Genomic DNA, 14,366 nt, shown 5'->3' with positions numbered 1-14,366 from the left:
CCAGGTTTGCAAAAATGCCAAGAATTTTTCAGTTCTGCTATTTTTCCTCCTCTTTTCTTCCTGTGAAGTTCTATTATATGCTGCTTGGTAACTGAGAAAAGAAACAGATTGTGCCATAAAAGCTGATCCTCTGCTGGATGATTATAGCAATTCTGGTTCTACTTCGCTGCTGGTGGAACAGTGCTGAGTCACTTGAAAGCCACACAATATGTTCACTCCTAGACCACCATAGGCACATTCTTTCTGTGTGAAAACCACCGAGCCTTGAAATTGAAGCACATGTTATATTTATCAGAGCTACACTCCTCAAGACCTCCAGTCTTATTCACTTTTACATATATTAGGGCATCAAATGACAATCTCATAACATGCTACTGGAGCATATAATGGTTATCTCTTCATTACGTCATTTTGCTTTAAACTGGGAAATAATTTGAATGTGGTCCAACTACCCACTTTACTTTCTCAGTATTTTTAAAAAATGAAATATTGATAGGAATATAAAGTATTGACAGAACATATTGCCAAATGTCAGTCCATAGCAAGAGTTCAAATTGCAGCAGACAAATTATCCTTTGGTCAGCACTGGTAAGTGCCATTTTGTACAGCATTACGAGACTCTAGTAGGTAGCAGAAAGATTAAAAATATTAACCTAGCCCATCATTCATTTCATCAATTGCCAAGCTATCTGCATTGGGGTATTTTGGTTGTGGCTTTATTATTTGGGTTTTTTTTTTCTGGATGAAAGGAAAGAACTCATTGACAACCTCTGCACATGGTGAAGATCTCTGGGTACAGCTGCATGCATTGCCAGAAGACCATTTCAGCAGAACTCATCTTTCTAGGACCCAGAAAGCAAGAAAAGGTAATACAGGTCTCACAACACTGTCCCTGTATGCTGGCATCAGCCTTAACTGCATGCATTCCAGATGCATTTGCCATAGCTCCAGCTAACAGGGAAGGGATCAGAGGAGAAGCAGTCTGACAGAGCTGTGACTGAGATAAGGTAATCTAAGAGATCGCCTCTCTGCTATGCTGTAGCTTTTCCTTTGGTCACAGGAATGATTTATCTAAAAGCCTAAGGTGAGCAATCCATCCATTATATGCCAAATGTGACACAAGTGGCTCTGTGGGATAGGAGATGATCAGTAGTTAAACTGAAAGAGGGGGACATCTGTGATTTCAGTGAAGGGCTAAGTATTACCCTAGATTACTCCCACTCTCAAAGGCACAGGAACCATAAAAAGGGAGAGGGGGGGGTCAAAAAGCTCTTAAACAGATACACTGTTCCTGCAGAGAAAGAGAAAAGTTCAGCTATATGACTGGCAGAGGAGCAGCTGGTGTTTGCTACAACTCAGAAATTGTATTAACATGGGCTTTATGGCATGCTGGAATATCATTAAAGGGCTGTACACCCCATATAACCTTGAACTGAAGAATTAAGGTTTTAGAAAGTTATGTTTTACTGAATATGGCTATCTTGAAAAACATAGTAGGAAGAAGCTGTAAACTCTGTGTCACCTCTTTGCTTTTCTCAGCACCAGTAACAAGCACCCAACTGAAATACAGTGGCTAATTGGACACCACATGTCAGGTAAGACACATGCAACTGAAAAGTGTTCAAAAGAAAAAAATACAACCATGATAGAAGGCCTAAGAAAATACGACCTGAATAGAAAAATTGAGCAACCTAATTCAGCAGGGAAGAGATTCAGATTATACAACTTTGCAGAAATAAGGACACCCAAAAACTGAAAATGCTCACTCCATAGATCTACTGAAGTTTGGTAGACAGGTTGAATGAATTTCTGTCCAGAAAGATGCAAGAATCACTGCTGATACAAGGCAAAAAGAGGCAGATGATGTCATTTCACCAAACTACTTACTGCGCTGGTTGTGTTGGTTTGGGTTTTTTTAATAGATGGGATGTCTACTTACTTGCAATATCAGGTTGCTTTTTTAGTTGAGATGATTTGATGAGGTAAAAAAAATCTTGTAATAGTTAAATGTTGTCCTTTTGCACTTTTTGTTTAACAAAACACAATCACATTATTATAGGGGAATGGCACATGGGGCTGTACTCTGGAGTATTAGCATTGCCTAAGGAATCTATCTTGAGACAGAAAGAAGCTTTTGATGCTAAGTGTAGACAAGGGGGTGCTTCATTGTAATTCCCCAGAGATCAGTGAATGTCTGGTTCCTTCTGAGGCATGCTCCTTCAGTCCTACCATAAAGCTTGGCCACTTTAAAGCACAAGAAAGAGGAAAGGAAATAGAAGGGATTTTGGACTATAAATACAGTATATCAGATTAACTTTCCACCTTAAACAAGTTCCTTAAACATGCCACAGTCCTCTTTTTTCTTCCAAAAAACTCCTACCCAAATGCCATAAAACAATAGTGTTACTTTCTATGAAAATCACTTAATTTATAGAAAAAAAAATATAGCCTAATAATAAAAAAATAAAAAAAGCTTGCTAGAAGTTTCTTTGTGTGCACACAAAACATTCCTTTAATTAAACAGCAGCAAAATCCCTGTAACAGACAACAAAGCAAAGCCTTAAATAAAAAGACCAAGGTGCACTGTGTACTGCAACACTGGATGGTAATTCTGCTAATTTCTTTAGAAAGAATATAATGTGGCTTATGTTTTCCAGCTTCATCTCATGCAAGCAGAGAGTTTTGATGTCTACATATTAGGAGTTTATTTTTTTTTTTTTCCTGGACATTTCAGATAATAAACCTATAATATTCCATTTCCCCAGGTAAAGTCATTACTAGTTAGTCAAATAGCTAAAAAAGGCAGGCTGCTTTGCATAACATTTAATTAGTTTTAATTATCGATCACATTAAAATGTCGTAAATTAAGAACGTACCCCATGAGCCACTGAGACTTAAGCAGTTTGTCACTTATCAATTCTTGCCTAAACCACTTGGGCTGTCAAACGCACATTATCTCATTCTGAAGATTTACAAATTTATTACCAAGAGATAATTCATTTGCAGTGAAGCTCCAACATTAACACATGGCTGTTATCAGCTTTTACTCTTTCTACCCATTCATGCATGCCTAACAGTAAATGACCGCTTCACTAACTTCAACAGAATAAAAACAAACCAGCAAGAAAAGCATACGCTAAAAGGTTCTGTTGAACTAGGCCAGACTCACAGCATCTTGCTGGGTGAGGAGTTCTAGATGTCTACTCTCTACAAGATATTTTGTGTCAAAGAAACCTGGAAACCCCACCATGTCAGAGAAGACAAACATTCCTAACAAGTAGCACTTCCCAAGTCTACTAATGTTCAATCACTGCTACAGAATTGTCACATGCCACTTTGTATCTTTCTTCTCTCCATAGCCGGCAGGATTAGGTTTTAAAGAAACAGTAAGAACTGTGACTGAAGTCTATTTCCTCCCCTTATGTTAAACTTTTCTGGAAACCTGAATAGTGCCAAAGGTAAACTAGATTCAAAGGGAACTGACACTTTCGATCCCATCTCACATTAAAGGCACCACAGATCCTCCAGCTCCTGTACTGGGCTGGGGCAGCTTAGTTATTTTAACCCAGTTAAATGTCCTCTCCTCAAAACTACTGAAGGGCATACCGTAGAGAAGTATCATAAAATCTGCTCCTCATCTGAGTCTTACTCTGGACAGAGATCAAACAATAACTGTTCTCTCAAAAGCAAAGCTTACAGCCACAATGTTTCCTGTAAAGTGATTTCTTCACAGAAAGTGCAATTTCCTGAATTTCCTTCTACATTTATAATTAGAAAGTGAAGGCAAAACTGTCAGGAATGTTAGGGTGATTTGTTCATAGAAGTAGAAACTGTAGGAAAACTAATTATAATTGGGTTTGACAATAGCCTGGTTGTTGGCAACTGGGCTCCCTTCCCTTTCTTGAAGAGCCTCTATTTACAACACTGTCATGCTTACCTACTACTTCAAGATGTATTTGGAGACAGAAAATATCTTGATTAACCTGTCCACTGTTCCCACAAATGAAAACATCTGCCTTATGGAAACTTGGCATCTAGGGGAGAGTAAGAGCAGAGCAAGGGTATATAATGATACTTCTGCACTCTCCCAACAGCCAAATGTTTTCAGGTCTTGGTGAGACTTGAGGAAATCCATGTATTTTTCCTCATCCTTCAATAGATCTCTTCCAAGTACTTGTCCAGACTCTCCTTGCAACAATGCAAAATTCTTCAACACACAGGATTTCTTGGCATGACAATAAGCCCTACTACACATTGCATGAAGAGTTGCATCCTTTTATTTGCTTTGAACCTAACTCCTACTAGACAGCTTATGCTTGCTGCAATGGAAGAGACAGTGAGTATTTAACTCCCTCTCTGTGCCATTTAATGATTTTGTAGGTGTCTATCCTACTTTACACTTCAGCTGTCTCTTTTGGTCATCTCAATACTTCCTCATACAGAAGCAGAACCATTCTTCAGCCCCGCTGTCCCTCTCTGAATGCCCTGCAGTTACAACCTATCTATTTCTGCATGAAGGGACCGGAAGCACAAACTTTCATCCTCTGTTGTCTTCCCTCAAGTGATTTTAGTGGTGCTAAAAACAGTAACAGAAGCGCGCAACTTTCATCCAGTGGGCATTCCAGTTTAGAATGAGAGTAGAAGTATTACTGGATTGGAGTCACCAATAATTATTGCTGTTATCTATTATGAGCAATTTAACATCATGATAAGCAACAGGTCTATTTCAAGAAGCAGACTGTAAGTAGAGGGTGTAAAAAAAAGCCAGCCCCTCAAACTTTGAAAACACATTTGCTAACCATTAGTACAGCGTCCAATTACAGAACAATTATTTTCACAGAAATGTGACTTTATGTAACTGTGATGTACTTTGAAATGAGAACTCAGCAGACTTCTATAGAAAAAATGAAATACATATTGGAGTAACATATTAGGGCTATATTTGATATGCACACTTTAGTAGCCCAAATGCTGTCAGCTGAATGTGCTAACAATGACACCTTCTGTCAAAGAGACTGAGGACTCATTCCTGTTTAAATCATACATAAGTCTAAGGTCTATGCCAGCTAATAGGCCAAGATTCTGAACCAGAAACAGGTAAAAGTGTTAGAATGCAGAACATCAACCATTTAAGGTTTGCACTCTCAACTGCCAAAAATGCAAGCTATGGTTTATATCTATTGTATGACTAACCCTTCTAACCTCCCTTCTTACCATCAGCTTTTGTTACCCATTCCTGGTTCTTTGTGCAATAAATATCTATTTATTAAGCACTTAAGAGTACTTGATCTTTATTCATATCAAAACAACATCTGCACAAGTGAAGTGATTTTAATGAATTGTAACTTTGCTTTCCTACTTTATCAGCTTCCTGTTTTTCCAGGCCTGTACTTAGAGAGGACTTGTGAATTACACCCAAAACACCACATCTTTCACATCTGTTCAGTAAGAGTTTTCTAATTCTAAAGAATCAGGGTAAATTCCTGAGGAGTGTCTGGCAAGCTTCCACTGCTGACTAGTGGGACACTTATCATTTTTAGACACGGAAGCTGTTGAGAACATGTGGCATGTGAGACCTGCAGTTATTTCTTGAACCCTGAAAGTCCAAAAAGAAAGCATGATGTAATTCTACAAAGAAATGACCTGTTGTTACTCAGAATAGGTTGTGGTGCTAAAAGAAGGTCCAGTATGCTGTGTTCTGAAAGTCTCAGCTTGAAATTGTTGCTATTTGCAGTTACATGCACCTCATCTATGCTCACAAGTAAAGGTTATAGACAACATTATAATCAAACACCTTGATATTGAAAAGCCTCACACCCTTTTAATCTTAGTTAGCACACTGTCTGAGGCAGTTCTAGGTGTGCTTGCTGGCAGATACTCCTTCCAGAGCATAGCCTGGCAAACAGCTTTAAACTGAATGCATTGATGACACCTAACTTTTATCCAGCTGCTTGTTTCTGCACTGATACTGGAGATTCATCTCCACCAGCACAGCACTTGCGCAAACCAGATTAAGGAATGGATCCAAGGACAAACAACTTCACCACTGTTTTGTTTTTCCCAAAATTCAGATCAGTTCCCTGACGTCAGTCCCTGAGCAACTACAAAAACCTTTGTGCTGGCATGGCAAAGGGAAAACCTGTTGCTACAGGCCTAAGGGTGGTGGAAAGCACATCCAGTGCTACTTGCCACTTATCACTAACACTCAGGAAATATTATAGATGTTAATTAGCATTTATTTTGAAATGTGCACAAGATAGCCTGCTGGATGCTGCAACTTGAGAAGCCAGATTTCCAAGCTTCTAAGAGACAAACAAACATAGTCACTATATACAATACAACGTCTACACAAAAATATGATAAACTATGATAGAATATGAATTAACTAATGACAACAAAGTGAAAGCGTCCATCCACCTCTTGGTCACTAGGCAAGAAACTTTTCTGAGCGTGTGGCAGCAGGACAGTAACAATGACAACTATCACAGCAAGATGCCTGCTTTTGATTAGAAATTTGTTGCCAGCACAAAAAATCCCAAAGCTAAACGAGCACCCTCACTCCTTCCCTTTCTGGTATCACAAAGTGAGACAATGTGATACTGAAGCTGAAAAATTAAGTAATAGCGATATGGACAAATATACAGCACTAACGAAATAGAATCACCAACAATCTCTCAGGCTGCCCTTTAGAACAGGATTGAGTTGCAATCAAGTACTGATTTCACCCCACCACTTGGGAAAAACACACAGGAAAACACCTTATACTGGGAACAGCAAACAAGTATCCAAGGAACTGTAATCAAGGCACGCTTTGAGATGGAACTAACACGCTTTAATAAACTTAACCCCCGCAGCCGGAATCCACGGGAGCTCCCCGATACACGCTCTCCCCTCCACAGCTCCAACCCCCACGCCTCAGGGCAAGGCGGGGCAGGGCCAAGGAGGCAACGCACCCCCTTTCGCCCCGCTTCCCCAGCCTGGGGCTGCTCCAGGGCTGTCCCCAGCATTGTCCCGAGGCCGGTGGTGCGGACACCACGTCGGGCAGGCGGGAGGCCTGGGCCCTGGAGGGTTGCCTACCTTCACGGCTACTTCCGGGGCCGCATCGACGGCCAGCGCCGGGGGCGCGGCGGGCGGCGCCCGGAGGTGCAGCACGGCATCGCGGCTGGCAAGCACGGCGGCGGAGCGCTGGGAGCCGCCCTCAGTCTCGGGCTCCGAGTCGGGCTCCGAGTCAGAGCCGCCGTAGGAGGCGAGCGCGGCGATCGCCGCCGACATCTTGGCGCGGGGTATGACGGGACGGGCAGGTCCTGGCAGCTCCGCAAGGCTTGAGAAGTCCCTTCCCCCGCAGAACGAGCGGGGTGGGGCTGCGTCTTCAAATTGTATCTCGTTAAAACAGAAAACACACTCTAAAGGATAAATTATGGTCTGTTACGGGATATACGGGCATTTGATGGTGGAACATTCAACTTGGCTGTTGATGGTGCTTAACCTTTCAGGACTCCATAGCAGGACTACAAACTCCAGCATGCAACGCGGCGCCGTGCTTGGAAGTTTCCCCCCAGCGCTCGCCTGCACTTTGCGCGGCGGCAGGGGAAAATATTCGACAGCCCCGGGAGAGCTCCCAGCAGCCTACTTCTTCCCGCACACAAATCGTCTTCGCCGTCTTTGCTGCAGAGGGCAGCGAAGCAGGTAGCCCAACCCTGCAGGACCCCTGGTTGTCACCCCCGGGCTCCCACCGCCGCGGTCCCGCGCCGTGCCCCGGGGAGCCGCGCCCCCTCACGCTGATTGGCCGCCGGCGCACCCGGCTTTGGTACGTCACAGCGGCGGGGCCCCGCCCCGCCCGCGCCGGGGAGAGGGAGCCCGGCGGGCCGGACTGTACCACCTGCCCGCCCGCGGGGTGGGGGGCGGCGGCGCATGGACCAGCCCGAGCATCAGGCGGTGGGGGGGGGGCGGCCGGGTTCGGCCGCCGGGTAAACAGCGCTTCCCCCCCCGCTCCCTCCCGCCCGACTCGGCGCGCCGGGAGAGGCCCCGCCCCCCGCGCGCGCACACACGCGCACACACACAGAGACACGCGCGCGCTGCCCGGTGTCTATTGTGAAGCCGCCGGGGACGCTCCGCGCCCGCCGCCGCCCCCCGAAACACGGAGCAGCCAGCTGGGAATGGCCGGCGCCGCCTGAACTTCCAGCGCCCCGGCGGCCGCGGAGGGAGGGGCTGAGGGTGAGGGCGAGCGGCGTGAAGGTGCGCGGCGAGGGCAGGCGAGTAAGTGCCCCCCACCCCCGTACCTTCCTTCCCTCGCGGTCCCTGCGGCGGACGGGAGGGACCGGCCCCCGCTCCCCATCGCCGGCGGGATTGCGGGACGCGCCTACCCCACAAAGGGACCGGCGCTCGCCAGGTGTTGGTCCCCTCCCCTTTGTCCGCGCCCGCGCGGGGGGCGGCGGCGGGAGGGAGTGATGGAGGGAAGGAGGGAAGCACACCGCGGAGCCGCTTTCCCCCGTCTCCCCGCCGCCCCCGCAGGCAGGGGCATGAGGGGGGCGTGTTGCGAGGAGGCGGAGGAGGGGAGGGGGCCGCACTTGTGCCGGAGCACGGCGCTTCCCTCTCCTTCTCCCGCTCCCGGCCGCCCCGTGTGCCCGCGGCCGGCGCGGCGGCGGGATCGGCCGGCGGGGAAGGTGCGGCGGAGCGGGGCCGGGGTCAGCGCGCGGGCGGGCGGGGGGCGGCGGGGTGACGTCACCGCCGTCAGGTGCGGGGAGAGGCTCCCGCTCCCCTCCCGTCCCCTCCCGGCCGTCCCCGCCGCGGGGACCGGGGCTGGCGAGGGCAGAGGTGCGGGCGGGCGGCGGGACTGCCGGTCGGAGCGCAGGGGGATTCGGACCGATTCCAGGGCAGAGCTGCCCGCTGGAACACTGCTACCATTGTTAGGAGGGCTTGGAGATCGCGGGGGATGGCCGGGAGCGAGGAGAAGCACGTAGGTTCCAACTTCTCCCAGCCCGCTCCCGAACGCCTTCCTGCGCGCCCGCGGACAGGAGCGATGGGAAGTACGGAGCGCCGGCCGAGGGCTGGCTGTAGCGCCAGGTGTGAGCATTGCACACGCTTGCACCTGGAGCGGTGCAGGGCCGTGACTTCCCTTCGACCTGCATGTGCTTTCAGAGTTAAAGTGAGCACACAGTGACATCTAATTGTGATACAGTGGCATTTAATCTGATTAAATGCTCTACTTTGAATTTTCCACCCTTTTCAGCAGTCACTGTTTGAAACATTTGTTTTCTTAGCTTGAGAAGGTATCACTTGGTTTCATTTGTTTGTTAAAAAAGTGTAGAATAAACGTAGAGGGCATATGTTGATAGCGTGGAGTGGAGCAAGGTGCTGCATTAAGGTCTGTTCTGTTTAGACACAGGTATGCTAGAATCAGGATTTTAGGCAAAAGTCCCAGACATTTCAACACCAAGACCTTTTGTTTGCATCTCCAACAGCTGAAATATGCCACATTGAACTAGCATTTCGTATGAGCTGACTTTTTAATCCTAAATCTATGGATGAAGAATCCATAAGTAAGGAGAGCTATATGATGCTTCACATGAATCACTGGTTGTTAATATCAAAAGTGGTTTTTCCACCGCATTCAATTGGTTTATTGGCAGTAATTATTAACTGATTCCATATGACTGCATTCCTTTTTCTCTTGTCATGCAGATAGTGGGTATTGTCTGAAGTTGAAAAGTGTGCTTCCTGAAAAGTGAAAAATTTCAGGGTCTGTCTGTGCAACCAGTTTGTGTGGAGAGCTGTGTTGAAAATCATTAAAGTAGTTCTGCCTTGTTATCCTTGAATTTTAAGTGTTTGATTCACAAAGCTTTGGTAGTTGACTTACGTAGCTTCAACTATCTTGTGTCCAAGCATCCGAGTTTGCTTGCCAGTGAAGTGTAATCATCTGGGATGCTAGATGCTCTTGTTGTAGAACCTACAAAAACCACTTACTGGTTTTAATTAGCTGCCTTTCTGGTACCAGCAGTAGTAGGTAAGCAAATACATAAGAAGGTGTTCAGGGCAATACTGTTGCTTAAATAGTAGCAAAGATTAATTTTCAGCAAGCAAGCCAATGTCACTTCTGGATATGAAAATCTGATTTAAACATGCTTTAAAAGTGTAGATGGCTAACGTACACCATGAACTAAAATCTGGTTTTGTCAAAAAAGCTGAGGAGTTGCTGCTGGTCATTTGTGTTGAGCTAATATACTGGCTAATCTTGACTATCAATTGCATATTTGTAATTTTAAGAAGAGGTTGATCGGTATAAAACAAACTGAAAGAATGATACAGCGTTTCTAAAAAGCTCTGCTCATTGATCACTGTATGCTGTATGTTCCCTTTTAACTGAGTTCCACAAAATGTGTTATGTTCTGCATTGGATGCTGCTGGTTCTGAGGCAGACTGAAGTAGTGGGTGGAAGGTGTTTTGGATTGCTTGGCTTTGCTTTCCATCCAGCTTTTTCACTGCTGCTTTTCCTTGCAGTCACTTTGCTTCTCTTGCTTTAATTTTCGAAAGGAAGGTAAAACTGTCTCCCTTTGTACAGCACTTTTACATATCAAGAGGACCTTTTAACACCTAGTTGTTATTACTCCCAATCGTAAATACTATATCGAGTATTTCTATGTCTTTTCCCCTGGTGAAAGGAAAGAGGAAGGAGTATTGTAAAAGAGTGGTTCCTTGAACAGCAGAAGCCTGGCTTTTACCTTTTTTCCTTCTATTTTTTTGTGTGTGGGTTTGTACAGGTTTGTTGTTTTGGTTTTTTTTTTAAATCTTGAGAGTGGTTGTAAGCTCTAATGGATTTTTTTTTTTTTTTAGTACAGTCTCATCCTTTTGTGGACCATCTAATGTCCGACAGGGTGTTAATGCATTCTGAATCTTTCCCCTTGGGCAGGACAATCACAGTATCTTGATTTCATGAAATTAGCATTTTGTAGGTATCTTTGAGAATTCTCCACCTCTGACAAATTTGGTTGGATTCAGCCAGCCAGTTTCCAAGTGGAGGAATACCCATCAAACACCCCTCAACACTTCCTGTTTGAGACTGATTTGCTTCTCAATTTGGGGTACAATATATTAAATTTTAACTCAACATTTCAGAAATTTTCCTTCACATCAGTTTTTTTCTTCTCTATAGCTGATCATGGAATCTGCTTCCCTCTGCTTTTAATATATTCTATCCTACTTCCTTTTCCCTTTACTTGCTCTCTCATGGTTCTTTTTTTGTTGCTTTCCATGAAGGATGTGCTTTATCTCACACCCTTGTGCTTTGGGCTGGTTTTTCTTCCCCACAGAAAGTGATGCATATAATCCTGCTTATTCTATTTTTTTTCTCTATGTTTTTTAATACTCTTAAGTTGATATCAGCCCACTTGCATATATGCTCACTTCTCATCCACCAAGATCTGTAAGCCTGCAGTTTGGAGGAAAGGGAAAAAAAAAAAAAAAGCATGATACTTATCAGACAGAGGATTGAACTAAAATATGAAGTTCTATTGTCTATGGGAAATATAGCATTTGAAAGAAAATGAGGTTTTTTCCCTTTGTTCATATGCTTTTGGCTGCTGAAAAAAGGTATCATGATGCAAGACTTATCAGGTTACTCCTACTGCATTTGGATTGGCCCTTTTGTAAGCACCTGCTTGTGTGTCTGGTGCATCTCGGTGTACTCTAATTTAGCTGCTTGGAGACTGAAGCACATTTTATAACTCGCGCTCTGCTATTTCTACCACCTTGGAGCCTCTGACTGCTGCAAGGGTGATAATACCTCTTTTCTAGTTTTTGTTATTTTGGACTATGTCCCGGATTCTGAAAGATACCAAGGCGCCAGATTGCAAAAAGAGTTCTCTGTTCCAGTACATCTGTGAGTCAGTCTCTTTAAGTTTTTTGGAAGGGATCTTGAGGTTGTCTGACACAGATTACATGCTATATATTTCATGTTTACAAGGTGTGGTTTCAAAGAAAGAAGGATGTGGGATAAGACTGGAACAACTTAGATTGTTGTACTTACTTCAGATGACTTTGCAAACTAAATAATATTTGTTGCAGAGCCACCTCTTCTCTAGAGGATGGAAGGGAAGCTTCTTCAAACTACTCAGCTACATATGCAGGGCTATGAACTGCATCTTACAGCACAAGCTGAATGAGTACAGTGTTGGAGAAGCAGCAAAACTAATTATAGACTTCTGGGAATATAAACTTAATTAACATAATTACAAATTTATATTGGTTTTCTTAATTCTCTGAAAATTTTTTTTTAAATCAGTTAAAGGACAGAAAATGTCATCAAAAGTGTATACGTTTCTGAAAATGTGTCTATTTTTGGGGGAAGCTAGATTGACAGCTTGCTTATATATTACGGTCTGTTGGTGTAATAAATTACCTTATACATTCAAGGAACTACAGAATAACAAACAAATGTAGTTACATTTTAGCAAAGCACTTAACAAAGAGCAGAAATAATGGATAATTTTCAATGAGTTTATACCTTTCTGTTGGTTGACTTTTCAGTTAGATGCTATGGTTGCAGGTGGAATTTAGTCTTCTGACAGCTGACTCCATGCAGAAGTAAAATATTATAAATGCCCTAGCAGTATGACATTTAAAACTTATTAGAAAACAGGAATCTATTCTAAAGCCAGGTGTAAGTTTTTGGCATATAATAAAAGGCATTAAATTCTGTTAAAGTGTTTTTTAATAGCTAAGGCTTTTGTACTGTCTTTTCCCCTTTTTTTCTGCTCTGTGGTAAGCTGTATTCATTTTCTGCAAGTATTAATAGAGTGTCTGTTCTCTATTTGTCTCTGGTTTTCATAAATTTGGAAAACAAATTTGGTACGATATTGGTCAGTAGATATTAAGTTACTGAAGGAGAGTTTCCAGCACATACTCTGTAGATAGTCTCATAAAATTTGTGTAGGGAACAGGTATAAGAAATCATTAGGTGCTCTTAATGAAAAATATGCACATGTAATTCTCATCCTTTACAATCACAACTGCCTGTAGATAGAAGTATGTGATCACAACAACAAAGACTGATGGTAGGCTCAGCAGTACTAACTGAAATCACTGAAATAACTGAAATCACAAGTAGTTAGTACTGCTTCTGCAATGACAAATGTGCCTCACTAATCTACCAGGGGCTTTGTTTGCAATAGTAGCATAGTGGATTAAATTTTAATATAGTTCTAATTTGCATACATTTTTAAAAGGTGTAATTGAAGGTTCTTCATACCAGGCTAATTAAATGAAAAAGCCATGATATGACAGGTAAAATATTTTCATGGATCACAAAAATCTCTGAGAGAAATTAACAGAAATATTAACTTACAAGAGATTTAATTTTTTCTCTTAAATATTCAACAAGAACTATCCAATATCTTTTATTAGTCATCTGTAGAATTTGTTTCATAAAGCAGAATTGTTTACTAAGGATTTAAAACAATTTAACCAAATTCACAAATATTGGAAAGGTCACCTGAGAAGTCTTAAGCAAGCTTTGTGAAAGGACAGCAGGATGACATGTAAAACTGCTTGTTGGTATATGCAAACCAGTGTGTTCTAGAAGCAGAAAATATGTTTCCATTTATATGTCTGAAGAGTTTCTAAAGTAACAGTATTAATATAACAAAAAATTTGAGCATTATTGCGGTTTGATAAGGTGCCATTATCCAAATTATAGCTGTAATCAGAAGTGGGTAAAAAAACAGAGAAGGAATTGCTATTGTATACAAATTCATTAATTCTTATCCACTATTCAAAGTGCATTATTAACTGTCAATTAGTTTAAAAGAGATAAATCACAGTATTGTAGGGAGTTTGATATGATGCATATGGCAGAGTTTTTCAAGGTAATTAAAAGATTGGAATTATTTACCAAAGGAAATGAAAGTAAGTGAGGAGTGGGCTATTAAATACATGTGAATTTAAGCTCTCCAACAGCAGAGGTAAAAGCAAAAAACCCTTCAATCAGTAAAAAGCAATTTATTGTAGACATACATTTTTTTGTGAGAAGGGAACTGAGACTTTTTCTTTGTATCTGCTAAATGTACCTGTGTTTCTCTTGATATATGTATGTATCTGTATATCTGCCTATCATTCACTGTTAGATTATTTCTCTTGAACACACAGAACCAGCTTAAACTCCTTGCTTTACTTGCTTCAAACCAATAATTTGAACTTTGTTCTTTCTTATCAGAGGTGACTGCTCAAATAAATTAATATTCATTGCAGTGAGGTATTCTCAGTTTTCTATACCTAAAATCAGTGTTGTAATTTCTGGGTTTTGGAGTAATATTCTGGCTGGTTTGTATAATTAACTATCTTACGCAAAATGAAGCAGTCCAACACAGAGGGAT

The 14,366-nt window shown here is 42.8% G+C and overlaps 2 protein-coding genes across 3 annotated transcripts in view; one reads left to right on the top strand and one right to left on the bottom strand.

Annotated features, from left to right (window-relative positions):
- The window catches only part of CDC40 (cell division cycle 40), a 37,863-nt gene extending 30,566 nt beyond the window's left edge, over window positions 1–7,297 (bottom strand). The window contains exon 1 of the mRNA XM_058836960.1: window positions 7,078–7,297. Coding sequence (XP_058692943.1) covers window positions 7,078–7,272 — 195 coding nt within the window. The 5' untranslated portion in view covers window positions 7,273–7,297. The remainder of the gene's footprint in view (window positions 1–7,077) is intronic.
- Window positions 7,278–14,366, top strand: part of WASF1 (WASP family member 1) — an 88,396-nt gene continuing 81,307 nt past the window's right edge. The window contains exon 1 of one of the 2 annotated variants that reach the window (XM_058836957.1): window positions 7,278–7,686. In XM_058836957.1, the coding sequence (XP_058692940.1) occupies window positions 7,418–7,686 (269 nt within the window). In that variant the 5' untranslated portion in view covers window positions 7,278–7,417. Of the gene's footprint in view, window positions 7,687–8,043; window positions 8,257–14,366 lie in introns of those variants that run through there. The other variant, XM_058836958.1, reaches the window with a different exon arrangement.

The sequence above is a fragment of the Poecile atricapillus genome, chromosome 3 (assembly GCF_030490865.1).
Source record: "Poecile atricapillus isolate bPoeAtr1 chromosome 3, bPoeAtr1.hap1, whole genome shotgun sequence".
NCBI classification, from domain to species: domain Eukaryota; kingdom Metazoa; phylum Chordata; class Aves; order Passeriformes; family Paridae; genus Poecile; species Poecile atricapillus.
The sequence above is the reverse complement of the archived record's forward strand: the minus strand, read 5'-3'. Positions and strand labels throughout refer to the sequence as shown.